The sequence below is a fragment of the Populus alba genome, chromosome 6, assembly GCF_005239225.2.
Source record: "Populus alba chromosome 6, ASM523922v2, whole genome shotgun sequence".
Taxonomy (NCBI): Eukaryota; Viridiplantae; Streptophyta; class Magnoliopsida; order Malpighiales; family Salicaceae; genus Populus; species Populus alba.
In genome coordinates, this window is record NC_133289.1 from 6379766 (window position 1) to 6399342 (window position 19577).

The 19577-nt window shown below is 31.7% G+C and overlaps 2 protein-coding genes across 7 annotated transcripts; both read left to right on the forward strand.

Moving 5' to 3' along the window:
- Window positions 1-1057: 1057 nt before the first annotated feature.
- Window positions 1058-4405, forward strand: LOC118033614 (uncharacterized). Of its 5 annotated transcripts, XM_073409852.1 has the most exons (8): window positions 1058-1127; window positions 1487-1577; window positions 1905-2024; window positions 2110-2188; window positions 2678-2764; window positions 3264-3326; window positions 3433-3488; window positions 4025-4405. In XM_073409852.1, the coding sequence occupies exons 2-7, from the start codon at window positions 1522-1524 to the stop codon at window positions 3451-3453; spliced, it is 426 nt and encodes a 141-aa protein (XP_073265953.1). In that variant the 5' UTR covers window positions 1058-1127; window positions 1487-1521; the 3' UTR covers window positions 3454-3488; window positions 4025-4405. The 5 variants fall into 5 exon arrangements, with proteins under 5 accessions (XP_073265953.1, XP_034894545.1, XP_073265951.1 ...); XM_035038654.2 differs by lacking the exon at window positions 3433-3488 and having other exon boundaries at window positions 1064-1127; XM_073409850.1 differs by lacking the exons at window positions 1058-1127; window positions 3433-3488 and adding an exon at window positions 1134-1403.
- An 8119-nt stretch (window positions 4406-12524) lies between these two features.
- Window positions 12525-17170, forward strand: LOC118033615 (oxysterol-binding protein-related protein 4C). Of its 2 annotated transcripts, XM_035038659.2 has the most exons (7): window positions 12525-12711; window positions 14682-14837; window positions 15109-15354; window positions 15614-15710; window positions 15797-16082; window positions 16312-16414; window positions 16751-17170. In XM_035038659.2, exons 1-7 carry the CDS (start codon window positions 12709-12711, stop codon window positions 17003-17005), a joined length of 1146 nt encoding a protein of 381 aa, XP_034894550.1. In that variant the 5' UTR covers window positions 12525-12708; the 3' UTR covers window positions 17006-17170. The 2 variants fall into 2 exon arrangements, with proteins under 2 accessions (XP_034894550.1, XP_034894548.1); XM_035038657.1 differs by lacking the exon at window positions 12525-12711 and having other exon boundaries at window positions 14676-14837.
- The last annotated feature ends 2407 nt before the right edge of the window (window positions 17171-19577 follow it).

Consider the following 19577-nt stretch of genomic DNA (forward strand, 5'->3'; position numbering starts at 1 on the left):
TTATGTCTAGGCTTGAAAATTTAGGCTTTGGGAACGTGTTGTGATTAAATTGTGTTTTTAAAAGTTTTAATTATTTTTTTGTTAAAATTATATTTTTTTTATGATTTCAAATCGATTTGGTATATTAATATAAAAATAATTTTAAAAAAATAAAAAAAATATTATTTTAATATATTTTTAAATGAAAAATATTTTGAATTATTATTGTTACTAACATATCTTACCCATATGTCTTGTTCATTTTTATTTTCTTAATCATCAATCTATTTTTTTTTTTAATTTAGCCAATGATAAGTTTTTGAACCTTAAAAATTTATATTTTAATAATTTTTTCACCTAGAAAAAATAAAAAAAAAAGTCACATGACTTATTATAATAACAAAACATATTCTAATCAATCTAAAAATACAAAACCAAATTAAATAGAAAAAAATTTCTAAACTCCAATAAATGTGTTTTTCAAACTAGAGGTCGAAATCACATTCATTAAGTTTCATTATCAAATATGAATTCATAAACATCAAAATAGATGTTATTAGGGTTGGAATCCGGTCACCCAAAATCTTCGTATTTCTTAAAAATTTAATGATGACTTTCCTCTTCTTTTCTCAAATTTGAGGGGTTGAAACCTAAAATAAATAAACTTTTAGACCTAAATGAACATTCTAGAACCTAAAGGACCAAAACTTAAGAAAACTAAATCTGAGAGATTAAATTGTATATTTACTTGACTTGTAACATTACACATGGAAAACTGTTATATTTTCTGTCAAATCTCAATTTCTGTTTTTGTGCTTTTAATTTTGTTTTTTAATAGTTCAGAATTATCAATTAAATTCTTTTAGTGATTTGGTCTGTTACTGTTAGTTAATGTTTTTCATTATTCTATACAATAAAACAGCACAATTTCGAAAAGAATTTGTCATTTTCCACCATTGTTTCCAATGGTTTCAAAACAAAGGACACAATTGAAATATAATGTATACATCAAGGGCAAGAATGAAAAAAGTGAATTATCTTAGGATCAAATTGAGAATCAAACAGTACATTATGGATTCTATAAAGGAGATAAACAACACAGTACAAGTAACGATCAATCGCTGTCAGCTCCGCTTTCATTTAAAAAGGTCATATAAACGCGCTCTCTATCTGATTTCCCTGTCTTTCGTTCTCTCTTTGGAGCATTTCGTCGAACGAAAGATGCTCATTCATTGAGTTTCTTGATGTTAGTAGAGATCGTTGCTTAAATGCACTTACATGTTCGATAAAATGCTTCAGAGAGTATTTTCTTTCCTGTTGTGTCTGATTCCTGCGCGTTAAGATGCCACGACAAATTCAAGTTCATTTCTATACGGAAAACTCTTTTTCGTGGTCCTTGTATGAGAATCTTGAATATATATTGGGTTGTCTTTATGTCTTCTCTAGATTGATATATTGAAGAGAGTGTGTAGATTGAATAACAGGAAGTGTATCTTGTCTTGTGCAGTATAATTTGAAAGTGCATTCTTTTTCATCAATCAAATGGAGGAGAAATCATTTTTGGATAGAATGCTCGGTCATCTTCGCGAAACATGCAAGTAAGATTGATTATAGCTTTATGATTTATTGTTGGTGGTAGCTTATTGGTGTCAGTATAAGTCCTTTCCTTGTTAAATATTTTAATGCACTTCATTTTGTATAACTTTCTTGCTTGTTGTGATACAATCTTGTTGTGTTGCCTTTTTCGCTATGGTGCGATCAATTTCTTTAATTGTTATTGAATTCAAAACCCCTGAATTTTAATTTTTCTTTCAAATGTTCATAGATTGACTTAACAAGCTGGCTATTTTCTTACAAAACTTTGTGCAAAGGGAATATTATGATCTTATCTTTTATTTTTTCTTCTGGATGATTTGAAATTTAAGGTACTCTACTGGGTATCCTAAGGATCTTGGGCCATCACGGGTTATTCACTTTACGTCAGAGCGTGAGTTTGTCCAGCTTCTTCACCAAGGGTACCCGGTTGTAGTAGCTTTTACCATCAGGTGACTTGAAATGAATGCATCTTGTTATTCTTTCCTTGTCATCGTAATATGCTGTATTTCTGACTATTCATTTTGGATAATGCAGAGGCAATTACACCAAACACCTTGACCAGGTTCTTGAAGTAGCTGCTGCTGAATTTTATCCAGAAGTAAAATTTTTGCGTGTAAGTTGTTTCTGTGAATGAGTTCAACCTGTAATATATTAAAAATAATTCTTTTTTCTACGTCATTGAAATTATCAAAATCTGATGGAGTCTTATTTATTTTATATTTATAAATGAGTGGTGGACTATGGTTGAAAATTAAGGTTGTATTTGAAAGGCATTTTTGGCATGGAAACTTCACTGAGGAATCGGGTTCTTTTAGGATGGGCTTTCCTAAGCGAGCACCCAAAATGAGTTTCATTTGGAAGTCTGTGAAGATAGCCACCGAATCCCAGTATAAAATTTAGACTGCTGATGATAGGAAGCCCATTTTGGGTGTGGATCAATTGCTACCTAAAAGTTTGGGTACTGTTTCTACATGTTTAGAGCCATGTCCACGGTTAAGGCATATCTTTTATAATTTATACAAGTTTTAAGGTTATCATCTTCAGCCTATTTAGCAACCTTAATATTTTGTTAATCATGATTTTTGGTGTTGTTTTCTTCCAGGTTGAATGTCCAAAATATCCTGGCTTTTGTATAACACGGCAGAGGAAGGAATATCCATTCATTGAAATATTCCATAGCCCAGAACAAGTAATATATTCTTCTCTTCCAATTCGTTTGTTCAAGGTCTTCATATCACCGTGCCATATATATGTTTTGTCCCATCAACCAGTTGTTTGTTCTTGTGTGATTAAAAGTGGGGGCTGATTGTCTATGAAGGGCTTAAATTAGGAAGCCGGTAGGGACCTGTCTTTCATTTAGCTTAGAAATATTGTTGTTGTCTTCTAGCATTGATATTTAGTTTTTAAATGAAAGGATTTTTGTTACTTCGGGCTGGTGGTTGCTTGGCGGCCATATTTAGACAAGAAAAAAAGAAAGTAAATGTCTAGCGAAGGAAAACTGGTATGGTGAAAAGAGCTTTTTGGGCACGGAATAATTTTGTACTATTCTATCTGAGCTGATCCTTTTGTGCTTCATAAACAACAAGGAGTAAATCAGGTGTCATTTAGGCAAACGGTACTATCAGCATGCTCTCTTGATATGGCTTTTTCAGAGCTGCTTAACAACGATAATCGTTGTCCTGGTGCAGGCAGCTACGCGGGGAAGGGTTGCTGGTCCAAATATCACGAAATACTCTGTGAAGGCTCTTCCTGTGAGTACTGGTTCTTGCTTATCCTTCACAGCGCAAATAATTTGACTCATTCTCATCATAGATTCTCCTTTTGCTCTTTCATGTTCTTCCAAAATAATGGTCACAGAATGTTCACAAATTTGGTTAATCTGAGTGTTGGAAATGATCTGCTGTTGAACAGAGGTATAGTGACAAGTCACAGGTAGATAAAGCTGTGGTGTTTTGCTTAGTTGATGCATCTGCAGTATAGTTTTATAGTTCGATTTTGGTGATCTTGTTAATAAATTTTTAAGTAAAACACGAAGAAATAACAGAGTTGAAAATTATCATTACATGCAAAAACTCTTTTGTCCTTGAAGATGATTGGAACTTCAAATCTTTTCATAAAAAGGCTGCCCATGGATTCATAATTCCTGCACTTCCATTTTTTTAACTGGGTTTTTCTTTGTCTGTGCTGCCCATGGATTCATAATTCCTGCACTCCATTTTTTAACTGGGTTTTCTTTGTCTGTGAGAATGGTAACTGAATATTCATTTAACCATTAACGAGGTTAAGTAATCCATGCAATAACGATTCCAATGTCATTGTAGCAAGCAGCTAGAGTAAGTCAGAATTCAGGATTCTATGAACTATGAAGTTCTATTGAAACATTGTCTTTTCCTTTGCGTGTCTTCAATGCGGATATCTGACTTGCCCTTGTATATCTTTATTTGTCCAGTTCAACTATGACCTGAGTGCCTATGGATTCAGAGAATTTTTCAAGCGTCATGGCATACAATCATCGCGGGAGCCAAAGTAAAAAGGCCTTGTCAGAAAAGTACTGGTGTATGGCTAACATTGATCTACAAGTCTTAAAAATCTCTTGACATGTTTTGTGCTCAACCTCCAGCTGCCTCCTTCAATTCTTGGTTCACCTGCTTTCTTGCGCTTGCTCTTGGTGTGAGAATGGCCTCAAAATCTCTCATTAAAAAGTGTGCTTCCTGTTTACTGTAAATCACAATACCATAACAGAGAGTCCTTCTATTTTTCTCTTCGCAATTTGCAAATCTTTCAGTCTTTCTTTCATTGCAACGAAAGAAATCATGGCCATTACCTTTCAGCAACTGTTTTTCATAACCTTCAGTCCTTTAAACCTTTCCCGTAACTTACTACGCATACAAAACCCCAACGAATTGTTGATGATTCCTCGTCACTCTATTTTGGCTCCAAAAACGATGCTCAAAAGAATCTTATTGTCAAAGGCTTATTTCCTGTGCGATTCTCTCAAGAAGAAAAACAAGAAGATAAGAGAATCCCAAACATAAAGAAGAAGAGGTTTGTTTTTTTTTTTTTTTTTTTTAAATATTATTATATTAAATTAATTTTAAAATATCAAAAATATATTAATTTTTTAAAAATAAAATATTTTTTTTTTTTTAAAATGTAAAAATAAACATGGCTGGCACGACTAGCTAAGGGAGACACGCGACTGGAAAGGGAGAGGACCCGGTCCTGGAGGGGACTTGTCCAGCGAGAGTGGTCCGTGCTTGTTTCCGATTTATCTTGTGCGGCGACATGCTTAATTGGTTTTGCTCTGAATCTTAAATCCAGTCACATCATTTACTAATAAAGGGGGCCTCTTTTAGGCTATATTCCACATGAACTTCGATGCCATCGATGGCGTCCAGCACCATCGACAACCCTTGACTAGTTTCTATTTGGGCACTCGAATTTCAATTTCAAGTTAATCTAGTTGAAAACGTGGCAGAGGGTGTTCTTGTTTCAGATAATAAAAAAAGTAGCTGAACAACTCCTTATCTCCCAGAAAACACGCTTATGCTTTAATAGTGGCAGTGCATGGGCTATGTCCATTACTATTATAGCACGTTTCCAGCATCTTTTGAAGGGTATTTCCGACCTCTTGTATATTTAACACCTTATTTCAATAATATCTAATATATTGTGTGATTTTTGAAGTGTTAGAGTCTATGCTGCAGCATGGCAACTAAGGGGTATGAAGACATCGAGGAAGTTTACTATTGAGATGGAACAAAGTTGGGAAGCAACACCTTGCAATGGAGCTGGGAGGATGGGATTCCAATAACTTATTTGAGGCGTGACAATTTGGTATTGGTGTAATGAATATATTTTTACTTGTTTGCCTGATTGCGTTTGCAATGCTGCATGAAATAGGATTGTTGTTTGATGGTTTTTGTTATGTTGATGTGTGTTTTGGTTGCTTGATTTGTGTTTGGTTTTGTTTTTGCATAAAAAACTACTTGCTTAAAATCATAGACATTCCTGTTTGCATAAAAATAATTTCAATTAACCCAACCTCATGATATTTCATTTTGATTTCAATGAAATTTCTCTCAAATACAATTTCATTTTGTATATCTTTTTTATTATTATTAACATAGGTGTCCGGGCTAGTTTAGGTGTACCTTGACTAATCCCACATACCCTAAAGTTAATAACTATATAAACCTCTAGTAGTCCTGAGGTTTGTGAGATTCAAACTGGTGATCTTTAGGGAGCAAACCTAAGACCTGACTAGTTGAGCTACACCCCTTAGGATTACATTTTGTATATCTTGTCTTGGCTTGTGACTGCCATTTTCATCTATATACATTTTATTGTTTTTTTCAAGTTTTTATGTGTGTGTATATATAGTACATTGAAAAAAGTCCACGATGATGATGGCAATTATATGTGTTTGTGTGTTGATTGAATTTTGTGTGATTGGTTTTCTCTATTTTTGCACCACTGAGTCTTGAAGCCACCATATTCCTAGGGTTTTTTTTTTTGTTTAATTTTTTGTGTTAGTGAATTTTTTTTCTTATCTAAGAACCAACCCAATTATTTTAAGATGTATAACAATGTCCTATCCCTCTAAAGTTGAAAGAAAACATAAGTGGTCAATACATGATTTTATTTTCAAAATGATATCATTTTTTTTTATGGACTTGTGATTTTAATAATAGCCCTAAAAATACCTTTTTCGATCTAGTTTTCTGATTATCCAATCAATCATCATCCTATTAGCAGAGTTACTTTTAGGGTGACAACATTTGATTATTTTTTTCTAAGAACATATACAATAAATAATTTGTAAATATTACTTAATAATTATGTATTTAAATTCTAAATGTGTGTGAATGCTGATTAATTTAGGATAGATCATTAGGTTTGACTGGTTAAAAAAATTGTATGAGCTTGATGAGGATTTTAGTGAGTTATGAGACAAGTGTTAGAGTTAGAATTTGCTTGATGACTTATATATATATATATATATATATATGGTAGACTTTTGATGAGAGGTAATCAATTTTACATTCTTCATTTTTTATTACAAGAAAAATGGATTTGATATTTGCATAAGTGGAGCTTAACTAGTCACTTGAGGTGAAAAAAGACTATTGTTGTTATCATGGAGAAGTATTATTAGCCTTAATTGAAATAAGATATTGGTAATTTTGTGAAAAAATGCTGCATTTGTAAAACTGCCATAAAGCAACCATAAAATATTAGCTTTATATATATATATATATACTAATTCTTGAGATTACATAGGAGGACTTGTTTATGATTTTGTACTTAGATTACCCCATATACAAAGGAGAATGAATTTTGTATTTGTTATTGTTGACAAATTCTCAAACATTAATTTTATTTCTTGTAAGGAGACAAATGATGTTTTTGCAATTGCTTTGTTTATCTTTGAAGATGTGCTTTGACAACAAGTTCCTTAGTCATTTTTTTCAGACATTGTGAAGGATCTATGATTATCTTTACAATTCAATAATACAACACATCCACAAACAAATAGATAAATAGAGTTGTTAAATTAGGCTATTGGCAACTTGATTCAAAGCATTTGTGGTGACAAGCCAAAACAATGAGATTATGCACTTCTACAAGAAGAATTTACATACAATGATAAATCAACGTGTAAGATTGTATATATGCAATGTCCTAGACATGTGCTTAATCTCATACCAATTTTAAAATGTGTTAGATATTACAATTATGTCATGAAGATAGGTATGAGTTTGTAAGCTATGATAGATGATGAGAGGAAAAAAATATTGAAAATCAACACCAAATATAAGAAGATTGTCGATAGATACTATCGTGCTAAAATAAACAAAGAGAGATTTCTCTATGTGTTTGTATTTCAAGCTATAAAAGAAGAAACATGTTCATTACACCATAATAAAAAAGATTAATAACAAAACTTATACTAGTGATCTTCTAAATAATATGGGTATTTCCGAGACCTTCAATGTTTTTTATATTTATCTTTATTATGATGAAAAGTCATTATATCTAGAATGTGGTATTAACTTGAGTTGAGTCTTTAACAAGTAGAGGGGGATGATGTGGAATATGTTGTGAATATGTTTATGGACCAAATATACAAGGTAAAGCCTATAAAGAAGCACAAATACGTCAAAAATACAATATAAAAAGAAGTCATAATTTTAGATATGATCATGAGATCGAGCTTAAATTTGCTCAATAGGTTATACATACCAAGTTGTATAGGGGTTGGCTTGCTATAACTAGCCAATGTCTAAAAGACCTTCAAATTAGTCACAAAAAATGCTAGTTTTGATGTTATAATTATTTTCCTAGTTAATTTTGAATTATAATTTTTTTCCTACCTATTTTTGAATTCTTTTGGTTAGGTTGATCTTATCTCTATATAAATAATTGATGTGTTATTTTCACTAGATTATTAAATTTTATATTTTTAAGAAAATATATATAAGAGGTTTCTCTAACTATTTCTCTACAATTTAGGACTATAAGTTCAGAGTTTAAGACTTTTAATAATGAAACACTAAAAGAGGTAGTTTTTTTTACTGTTTATTGTGCATCAAGTCACAAAGCACTATTCATTTCAATAATGCTTTGTTTTTTTAGATCCATGGTTTTTTCAATTTAAATTTCATCTTTTAAAGTACCGGACTTCATGATTTGTTTCAATTTATTTTCTTTGGGGTTATCATATCCTCATGACTCGAGTTATGACTGTCTGACTCATGTTTTTCTCTTTTTTTAATTGACTTTTTTCTTTCTTTCTAATTTGATCATTCAATATTTTATTTATTAAGAATTAAGCTTCATATTTTGTTTTGATTTGTTTTCTATGAAGTTATCTCGGTTTCATGACACTAGTCACAAGTTTAACGATTATCTCGATCTTATTTTTCTAGTCCATTTTTTTGAATTGATATTTTTTTTCAACATCATTCAATATTTTATTGATTGGAAATTAAGCTATATATTTATTTTGTTTTGCTTTCTATGAGGTTATACCGGTCTCATGATCTTAGTCATAGGTTTGGTGGAATAACTAAGGTTGACTCAGGTTATTTTTTATTTTTTTAAAATTTTTTATTTTTTAAAATTTTATAAATTTAACAAGTTAGCTATAATTAACTCGAATCTATTTAATATACCATCGATTTAATATTAAAAATAATAATATTAACTTATATCTAGATAAAGTGAGAATTATTCCTGAGCTGGCAACGATTTAAGTTGTCAAAATCTTTGAATGCATAACTAAATGCAGGAAGGTAGATGTGAATTGTATTTTTGTTTGGTTTGGAGTTGGCTTTAACTTTTTTTTGTTTTTGGGATTCAAAAAAAAAAATGTATTTTTAGCTTTAAAAAATGTGATATATTTTTTAAATGGATTACACCTTTAAAAAAACTCTACCACACCTCCCATGAGACATTATTAAATATGAAATAACAAGGCAAATAAAAAGTGGTCCCACATGATCACCACGTGCTTGTGTGGGTTCCTTCGCATGCTAATGCAGCTGTTATATTTATTGATATTACTGTCTACATTCAAAGGGCGAGTGTACGGTGATTTCGGATGATGATAGATTTTTTTTTTTTTAAAAAAAAAAACAAATATTAGTGTGATGGGAAAATGCAAGGTGAGGACTGCCTTCAGGAACTTCTATGTAATTTATTAAGGACAAGATTGAAGATATAAGAGCAGCTTAAAGCTCGGATGATTTTTCTGGGAGTTCTCAGTAATTGCATCACATTAGTTGAATTAATGTAATAACTTCAATGTTTCATTGCTAGGGTTGAATCATTGTGCTAATCACGAGTCTTTTCGAATAAACTATTTTTATAGAAATAACATTCTTTTTTTCTTTTCTCTTTTGGTAGTTGTTGATCAAACAAGTGTATGGAGTCAATATTTAATTAATTATAGCTAAAACCCACAACTCAAACAAGGCTCGATATCATCTCAAATCCTGTAGAATAACTTTACTATCACAGGGACAGGGGAATACAGGTGGTAGAGCAATAAATTCAGGGAAAGATATGTAAAAGAAAGAGAGGAAAGTAATCTCTGGCTTCCATGGAACCTTTCTCGGACTTCTTGAATTGCCAAACAACTTGGTGGTTACCTGTCAGAAAGTGAGAGGCCCATCACTCAAAGTTGTGGCGAAATTGAATCCACATTTTAGCAAACATGGGATTGAATTCAGGAAAAGATGTGAAAGAAAGAGAGAAAAGTAATCTATGGCTTCCATGGAACCTTTCTCGTACTTCTTGAATCGCCAACCAACTTGATGGCTATTTGTCACATAGTTCTGTCACTCAAGGTGTTTGGTTCAGCGATAGCTGTTGTGTTTTTTTTTTTTTTTAAAATTCAATAAAACTAGTATTTTGTTATAAATAGTAGTTATAATTGGGCTCATGGGACCATTAAATATTAAGCTTAACCGTAGATTCTGATAAAGCAATTTTTTCATGCTTTTTATTGTGTTTTTGTTTAGTACTGGTAATTAAAAGAAATAGCTATATGGGTGCCACAGTTGAGTTTCCTCCAGCCACTTGCGAATATTGAATGCTTGGTGTCATCATTATTAACATACTGGAAAAAAAAAGGTCGCCGTGTTGAAAATCAATATTACTACCTGAATCTGCGTTAGGTATTATTAACGGAAAAGAGAAGATAAAGAGAGGCATATAATATCTTGGTGGAGGGAAGGGGAGTGGAGGGGTGTTAACACAAGAGGAAAATGCTCGGCTTTTCTTTTTATGCATTGAACCGGCTTTGATCCAGTTTAAAAAATTTATTTTTGTAATTATGTTTTATTCAAAAAATTAGAAGAAGATTGCTTGATGACGTAACATTTACAGAATTTGATTGCAATTTCAATTTTGTTCTTACCGTGTCCGACCCGGTTAAAAAAATCAATTTTATTTTTATTTTTAGATGTGTTTTATTCAAAAAATTAGAATGAGATCGCTTGATAACGTGACATTTACATAATTTTGATTGAACAATAAAAAATATTTGATAACAATATTATTTATTTCATGATATAATAGCAGTAGTTAAATTTACAATATTTAAATTAAAAATCATCAATATATATATATATATATCTCAATTTGAAAAACATTCTTTTAACCAAACACATTAAATTATCTTTTATTCAACTTCAATTTTAACTACAGTTTTAAAACAAACATATATTTTTCAAAAAACTTCAACTAAAAATACTTTTTATAAAACAACTTTTTTCAAACCACAACTACAACAACTATCACAATACCGAATACACTATTCTAGTGGTGAAATTGAGCAATAAATTCAATCAATTTAATATATTTTTTTTAAAAAAATCTAAAAATATAGCAACCTCACCACTAAAGACATCCATGAAAGGATAAAAAAACCCATCAACAGTATAACGTCTTACTAGTTACTATGATCATTCGCATTGATGAATCCTGTCGGTGGTATTAGATAAATTATTACAAGTTAATTAGACAAAATTAATGGTTTCTTTGATTTCTTTTTTCAATTGAAGGAGCAATTAAATAGTTTAAAAAATTAAGAAATTTTCAACTACGATATATGATAATAATTGAAAGATTGCAGGAACAATTACCCAAACAATGAAGTTGTTGAGTAGGATTAATATATATATATATATATATATATATATATATATATATATATATGAGCTGGTGAAACATCCTTCTCCCCTTATTCTCTGCCAGCTTGCAATTTTATTTTCTTTAGTATTTTGGTCTATTGTACCACTTGGGATGGGGAAGATAGAAGAGGATTTGGTGAAATTAATTTATCAGTTTTCCCATTTTGTCAAATAAATTTATTTATTTTATGTGATAGCAGTGAGATCGGGGAGACGAGCACTTCCAAACTTGCTTTCTATATAGATTCTCTATTATAAATACGTAATTTAGATTTTAAAGCAATGAATTAAATTTTACTAATATAAATATTATCTTTCAAACCTTTAATTTAGATCACCTTAATTTGAATGCGTAAATGAATTTTTGTTCAAGTGGTTGGCCAATACAAAATCATAAAAGAGCATGATCAAACCATATAAATTCATCAATTCCATCTAAGCAGCTAAGCACACAAAATCTGGCTGACTCAATAATGCAAAAAAAAAAAAAAAAATTAATATTTTTTATTTCATACTTAATTTAACACATAATTAGACTTTTTGCTTGAATCTAAATTTATAATTTAATAAGTTGTAAATTTAAGAGATTAACTCAAGTTTATAAGATTCATCCGATTTCATTTATTTATTTTTTCTTTTATAAGTTTTTGTATTTTTAATTTTATCATTTAATATTAGTTTGATTTAATTAGAGATTGAGTTTCATTATTTTTTTTTATTTGCTTTTCTATAAGAATCTCACTAACTTTGAAAATAACCTAGGATATCTTGGATTTTTTTATTTTTTATTTATTTTTTATAAATTTAACTTTTTTAAAACAAAAATTTAAGTTTTGAATTAAATTAAATATAAATATATCATGCTTAATTCATAATGATTTTGTTTATTTAAATATAGTTTCCTTTTAAATTAATTTTATTTTTATTTTTTTAGTTTTTAATATTTGAAAATTGGATTTTCTTTTTTTATTTTAACTTGGGTTCCATGAGATTACCATACTTTTATATCACGGATCATAAATTTCACAAATTAACTATTATTAATTTTAATCAAATCAATATATTATCTTCTTAATATTTTACCATCTCAATATCTTAATTAAAAATATTCTTTCCGGTATTCATGAGATTCTTTACTTTCTAATATCTCTATAATTTTTCTTTAAGATTAAAAAAAAATGACATGACCATGACGCAGGCGAAGAGCATACTAATAATCTAATTAATCAAGTGAGTTTGACATTAAATATACCAGCACCCTCTGATTATCGTTTTGTGTGTTCACTCCCAGCTCCCTGAACCCTATAAAAAAAACGTTGTACCTGGCAAGAAATCACCTCACAGCTCTCTCCGCGTCTAAACTCCCCCCTCTCGTACAGAAGAAGAACAATCTTCCTTTCACTGTAGTCCCGAGCCCATCCTCTTTCATCAAATGGTACGTATACATCTATCAACGTCTCTGCTATTTTGTGTTTATGATCATGATGGAGCGAGATTCACGAAACCCTCTTTTTTGTATTGATTACCCTAGCTAGTTTCAGGAAGCTTAATGTTTTCCTTTATATGTTCATAAAAAAGATGTTTTTCCATGTTTTCTCAAAGAAGAAAGAAAGAAGTTGTTTTCCGGCGAGTAAAAGCTGTTTTTCAACGGGCAAGAGTAGTTTGTGATGGCTCTATCTATGTGCAAGATGATTTTGAATTTCGTGGAAGATTTACTATTCTTTATGCTTTGCTGTGGAACATTTTAGTGGTATATATTTGGCATCTTTTTTCTGTTTGTATATTTCTTTGATGCGAAGGTAGAAAATGCTTTGAAGGCTCCAAAAATGAGCTTATATTTTTATTACTATATATATATATATATGAAATCAATTGTTATTACAGCTAGTATGAATACTTAACAAAGATTTGGATGCTTTTATCAATTGATCTGGTACTTTCTTCTGTAATTTTGACGTAAATTTGATGTAAATAGTTGTCTTACATTTTACTTTATTTGCTTTTGGCAGCAAATTAGCTAGAAAGTGAAGATCATGTGGGCTAGACAATCTCTTTTTTTTAATTGTTTAATATTGCTAATAATTAATAAAGAAGGTATAGAATCTCAAAACGCTGACAATGTAATCACTAAGCACTCTTTTCTTCCCTCTCGTGCATGGAGAATTAAGACAAGGCAACAAGAACACTTTGACTTGTAGCCGTTAAAGATCATAGTGCCATTAGATTTTCACAGAGCGAATCTAAAAGCTACTTTTTAATTCTTTCGTCTTTCTGAAGATTAATTAATTTGGTGCATGAAAGATTCTTTTCCTTTCCCTTTTGTTGGTTGTTTTCTCTACTGCTTTCCCATAGCCTCACCCGCACTTTCAAGCAAATATAAACTTTTTATTTATTTATTTATTTATTTTTATAGTAAGCAATTTAAACCTCAGTTGCTTCTAGTAGGATGTTTTGCCTAATTATTGGCTTGGCGTATCCATTCAATATCTGGTAAATTCAAAATCTAGATTTTGTTTCAATCAAAGTAAACAAAAAATTCATAATCTAGTTAAAAACTCAAAGCAAGGGTAAAACCCAATCCTCAATCCATTAGATTTTTTTAAAAAAATTTAACTCTCTTGACTAGCAATTGATTTTAAAATTATAATATTTTTAGCTATAAACTTCCAAACATATGGTTTCTTACACGTTACATATACTAGAAAAGTACAATAATTGAAGAAGATATTATGAAATGCTTAAGTAAACTTGATATCTCAAGAACATAAAATCCTAGATTATACAGCCAAGTCATATCTAGAAGTTAAATCATCAACGCACCATGTGTTTGCTATCTTAAACAGTGAACGAAAAAAGAAGAAAAAAAGACATGAAGTGGGTGAGGATACGCATGGAGCATCGATGTCCACATCACAAACACTCATTCTCTTTTCTTTTCTTGCAGAGAGAGCACAAGGAAATATATATATATATATATATATATATATATATATATATATATATATTCGTTCTTGGACATTGATTTATGATTTCTTGTATGAACGAATGTAAAGAAAAAAACTACTATTATATTCCACAAGTAATTTGTCTACCTCTTTTACGTATCCAATTAATTATTCTCTAATTTTCTTTTATATATTTTGATTGGTACAAAGTGAGACTAACGTGTTAATTTAGTTTAATATTAAAAGTTCATTTAATCTATTTAACATAACTTTTCAAAAGATAATAGAAAACTAATATAGTTGATTTATGATTTCGTGGAAAACATGCATTTAATTAATGTGTTTTATTTGATTAATTAAATATATGTTTGACGAAAGTATTTTTTAATTAAAAATATTTTAATTTTAAAATAATGTTTTTTTAGATTTATATTGAAAAAGAGACTCTTAATAAATGCAGGTCAGCCAAGGTAATGATGATATGAAGGTTGTCCTGACCAAGCCTTTATCATTCGATGGAGACGCCTACGCCGATTACAAAGCTCCTAATTTTGTCCAACGTTTTTTAAGTCTGTTTAGGAATGTACGGCCAGGATCAGATCTCACCAATTTCCAGGCAAGTGATTTCTTGGATAAATTATATTTTTATCCTCATAGATTTGTCAATGTTTTACTTCGACTATTATAGTTTGAAATCTCTCAATGTTATCCCTATAGCTCATAAAATCTTCCAATTTTCCACTTACTACTCGGTAACTAATAAATTGCTCGCATTTTACAATTTTTTCCCCCATTTTTTCTCTCTAAATCCCAACGAGTGACAAATCACAAGTATCGCTTACTTTTGGACCAAAGTGTTGATAAATGTGTCCATTTTGCAAGCTCAGCTTACACCTCAATTCAACATTCCAAAGTCCCAGCTCCAATGTTTTGGTGAATCTGCATACAGCTTTGGCAAAAATTTGCTGCAGCAGTGCAACAATGCCGAGAGCTCACTTGAAAGATTCATCTCTGTTGTAGCATGGAGCATATCCACCACACGTCCTCCTAATTTTGGTGTTGCCCCTTACAATCCCATTCTCGGAGAGACTCACCATGTCTCCAGGGGAAGCCTCAATGTTCTACTCGAACAGGTAGTTGATTCATCTACCAGTTGCGATTAATGTTCTTTTCCTGTTCTTCAACATGAGTAGGTAGACTCAATTTATTTTTGTTCGAACCAGGCCAAAGTGGGCAAAATATTGTTGCTGAAGCTTGTTCATTATTAGTCGGGCCTAGATTGATCTGTTAGGCTGTCCGGCTCATTAACATGTCTCGCTCATGATTCGAAGTATCACTGGGATGAACATCTGGTGGTGGTTGTATTATGTGATTAAATTCTTGTGGTTGCAGGTTTCCCATCACCCACCAGTTTCTGCCCTCCATGCAACAGATGACAGGGAAAATATCGAGTTCATTTGGTGCCAACATCCTGTTCCGAAATTCTATGGTAGTATTACTTTTCCTAAACTTAGATTTTGGTCATCTGGATTTTAGCAGCCTTTTCTTTCTTACAAAGATCGATGCTAAATGTAGGTACTAGAGTTGAAGCTGAAGTGCTTGGCAAAAGGCAACTTAAGCTTCTGAACCATGGAGAGACTTATATGATGAATTCACCAAAGCTCATGGTTAGGTTTTTTCCACCTCGGGTTGATTGGATTGGCGATGTGAACATTTGCTGCCAGGAGACTGGTCTTGAAGCTGCGTTATGCTACACAACCAGCTCTCTCTTTGGACGTGGAGGACTCCATTCTGTTAAAGGCAAGATTTATCAGTCTTCATCCATGAAGACCCTTTATGAGGTTGAAGGGCACTGGAACAGGTAGATATATAAATCCACTCATAAACAGTGTGAGATTAATGCTAATCTCACTGAAAGACTGTTCCCGAAATCACTTCCTAAAAAAAATCCAACCATTGGATTTATGGGATTCGCTAGCTCAATGCATGAGATTGTTCGGATTTTTTTAAGGAAATATGTTGTTAATATTAGCATTACTAGCTTGTAGTGTGATGGATGTGAGTTTCACTTGCTAATCTTTTGAATCCAGTACTGTGAAAGCCAAGGACATTAATAGTGGTAAGGAGACAATTATATATGACGCAAAGGAAGTGTTTTCCGAGCTCAAGATTGCTGTCGTCGAGGATTTGCAGGTACCTTCGCTGTTATTACTTATTTATCACTTAACGATTTTTCGTTTTTTCTTGTGCTTCATATTAAAAGATTGTAAGCAATGATTCTTCATATGACCTACCAAAATTCTGATTTAGACTAAAAACATTGAGTTCTTTGTTTCGCCAAGGCGGAGAGATCCCTCTCTGCAGTAATCAATACATTGTAGTGCTGATAAAAGGCTAATATGCAAGAAATGAATACATTTTTTATTTGCGTCTATAGTGTGCTTGCAAGAAATCAGGATGCGTGCATTTTTCGTGATTTATGATGCTTGTATACCTGCCTGATAAAATGCTGGTGTTTTTCTTTGTCAGGGAATTCGGCCAACTGAATCAGCTGCAGTATGGAACGAGGTGAGCAAAGCCATACTTAGCAAAAACTGGACCAAGGCGAGAGAAGAAAAGAGCACTGTTGAGGATAACCAGAGGAAGCTTGCTAAAGAAAGGATCTCAAACGGAGAAACTTGGGTTCCTAATAATTTCATTGTATCTTATAGCAAAGAAGATGGCTGGGACTGCTCACCTATTCAAGAGAGAGTCCCAACAGCCCCCATTGTTGTCCCCATCTAATATTATTCTTTGATTTCTAGTAATCTAGAAGTTCAAAGTGAACAGCTTTTATGTGCTATATCAGGTTTCCTTCGACAATAATCAGACAGGATCCAAACCATGGATCTAGTTACAGGATCATATGATTAGTTTCAAAATGATGAATGTTCTGGTTGATCCTAGAGATTTGAGTCTCTGCCACCAACGCAAAGCAGGATCTGGTCTTCCCTTGTGTAATCGCTCACTCAACCATCTTTCTTCTAGACCTTACTCTACCCTGACCTATGTTGCTTCGATACTTCATGTGCCTTAAGAGTACCTACATCGGACTTCGGACACTCAAACATGGGTATATACACCTGGACACTCCAATTATATAGAAAAATGAAACAGTTTTTTTGAAAAAATAGCCAAGTCCACCATCAATACTCATGTCGGCCATGCATCGGAGGAGGACATGAATCTCGTGTCTGAGCAGTTAAAGTTACGTTTTACTGACACATACTGTGTATTTCTTCATGTAAAAATCTGCATTTTTTTACTGTGATTGAAAATATGGTTCAAAAATGATCTTTTAATTCTACACGAGGAGAAGCTGATGGTTGTTTGATTGTGATGAAATCTTTTGAATTTATATTCATCTTATATTTGATGCATAAAATAATAGGGATTACCGATTTACTTTGTTGAGCTTTGCAGCAAAAATCTCTTGACAACTTAAATGCAATGGATCTTGTATCAACTACTAAAGCATCGCTTCAAACTTTAAGAGATGTCAAATGTGATCTTCTCCTTGCAAATGTGCAATCTATTTGCATAAAATATGAGATTGACATATCACATATGAATGCTTCGTATAAAAAGACTACGGGTCGTTCATGTCAACAACAAGGTTCAGTGATAGTAAACTAGCATTATCATTATGATATATTTAACTCCACAATAGATTTTCAATTGGAAGAATTAAATTCTAAATTCAGTAATGGGATATTAGAACTCTTTGTACTTAGCTTTGCTTTAGAACCTAAGGACAACTTTAAATCATTTAAAGCTGATGCTATTTACAAGCTTGCTGAGAAATTTTATCCTGAAGATTTTAATGAATAAGAGATGTATTATTTGAGATCTCAGCTAGAGCATTACAAATTGATGTGATTTATCATGAGAGTTTTTAGAATATATCTATCATTTCTTGAATTATATCAAGGATTAGCTTGAAAACAAATAAGTCGCAACATATCATTTGATTGATATGTTGATTTGTCTTGTTTTGGCTTTGTCTATTTTTACCGCTACTACAGAGCATGCATTTTCAGTTATGAAACATGTTAAAATTGTGCTTCGCAATAAAATAAAAAAGAAGTTCTTAGTAGATTTCTATGATGATTTACAATGAATAAGAGCTTTTGAATGATATTGATTTGGATACGATCATAGATGAATTCTATTCTATAAAACATCGAAGAGTGCAACTTTGATAGTATAATTTATTTTTATTTAGAATTTTATGTACTTTAAATGTTTTTTTTATATATATTTTTGTGTTATGTATTTGAATTAAAACTTTATTGTTAACTTGACAAATTTATATATTTGAGTGAATGATTGATCTTAAAAAATAATTTAAAAAAATAACTCTAAATTAATACATGAAATACACTATTAAATTTGAGTATATCAGAGCTTATATGTATCAAACTTTTTATCTTAATGATTTTTAATTTTTTTTTTTCTAAATACAGATTGTTTTTAAAAAATTTTGCTTCGTAGGTCCGCCCGGGAGAGGAGGTTATATAACATACTGATCCTACAACGAAAAGCTTTATGTATACTGTATACATGGTTGTGAACTGTGAGCATTCAGCAGATTACACCGACCCCACAAACTGGGGATATTTCAGAATTTGGAATGGCAAAAAATTCTAGAAATTGAATTGATGAGGATAAGAATGAACCTAAAGTACAAATGAAAAATAATAAAAGCAAGCTAGACAACATACCTAATCAATATTATATCACTCAAAATCTAATAGCTGGCCACCATTGCTAGAGCTGTTGTTCACTTTTAGAGCTACAAGAATACAGTATACCTCAAGCTACTATTTGGGGTCTCGTTATCCAGTTCCCGGAGGTCTGATTCACTCCTCCGGTTGAAAGACTTCTCTCTGATGGTATCCAAGACCGGCTGCCATGACCTTTTACCCGATGATCTACACATTGGATTACTCTGGCCCAACAAGGAAGTAGTTCCTGAAGAATTATCCTGAGTCTGACAACACTTGCTAGATCTTGCTATTGAAGAGAGCCTCTTTACTAGAGCAAGAAAGTCCACAGGAGAAACATCAGGCTGTAGTATTGAGTACGGAAGCAAGAAGTAGAGCTGGCCTGTTTCAAGCTGAGCATCAGGCTTTAATGGTTTGGACTCCATAGAAAGAAGCTGAGCAGCAGTGAAGACAAGATTCTTTGAGGGTGATTGGCCTGTAGTCACTTGGCTAACCGAAACGGGATTTTGAAATTCTTGAACATAACCATTCAGGTGAACTACACGAATGTTGTTGAATTCTGTAGAGGATTTGCAAGACAAACAACAGCC

Excerpts from the sequence above, each read along its gene's own strand:
- LOC118033615 (XM_035038657.1), top strand. The coding sequence starts at position 14,676 with ATGCAGGTCAGCCAAGGTAATGATGATATGAAGGTTGTCCTGACCAAG. Across the intron at positions 15,355-15,613 it reads TCAATGTTCTACTCGAACAG|GTTTCCCATCACCCACCAGT; the intron begins GTAGTTGATTCA and ends TTGTGGTTGCAG. Across the intron at positions 16,415-16,750 it reads CTGTCGTCGAGGATTTGCAG|GGAATTCGGCCAACTGAATC; the intron begins GTACCTTCGCTG and ends TTTCTTTGTCAG.
- LOC118033614 (XM_035038654.2), top strand. The coding sequence starts at position 1,522 with ATGGAGGAGAAATCATTTTTGGATAGAATGCTCGGTCATCTTCGCGAA. Across the intron at positions 2,189-2,677 it reads CAGAAGTAAAATTTTTGCGT|GTTGAATGTCCAAAATATCC; the intron begins GTAAGTTGTTTC and ends GTTTTCTTCCAG. Across the intron at positions 2,765-3,263 it reads TATTCCATAGCCCAGAACAA|GCAGCTACGCGGGGAAGGGT; the intron begins GTAATATATTCT and ends GTCCTGGTGCAG.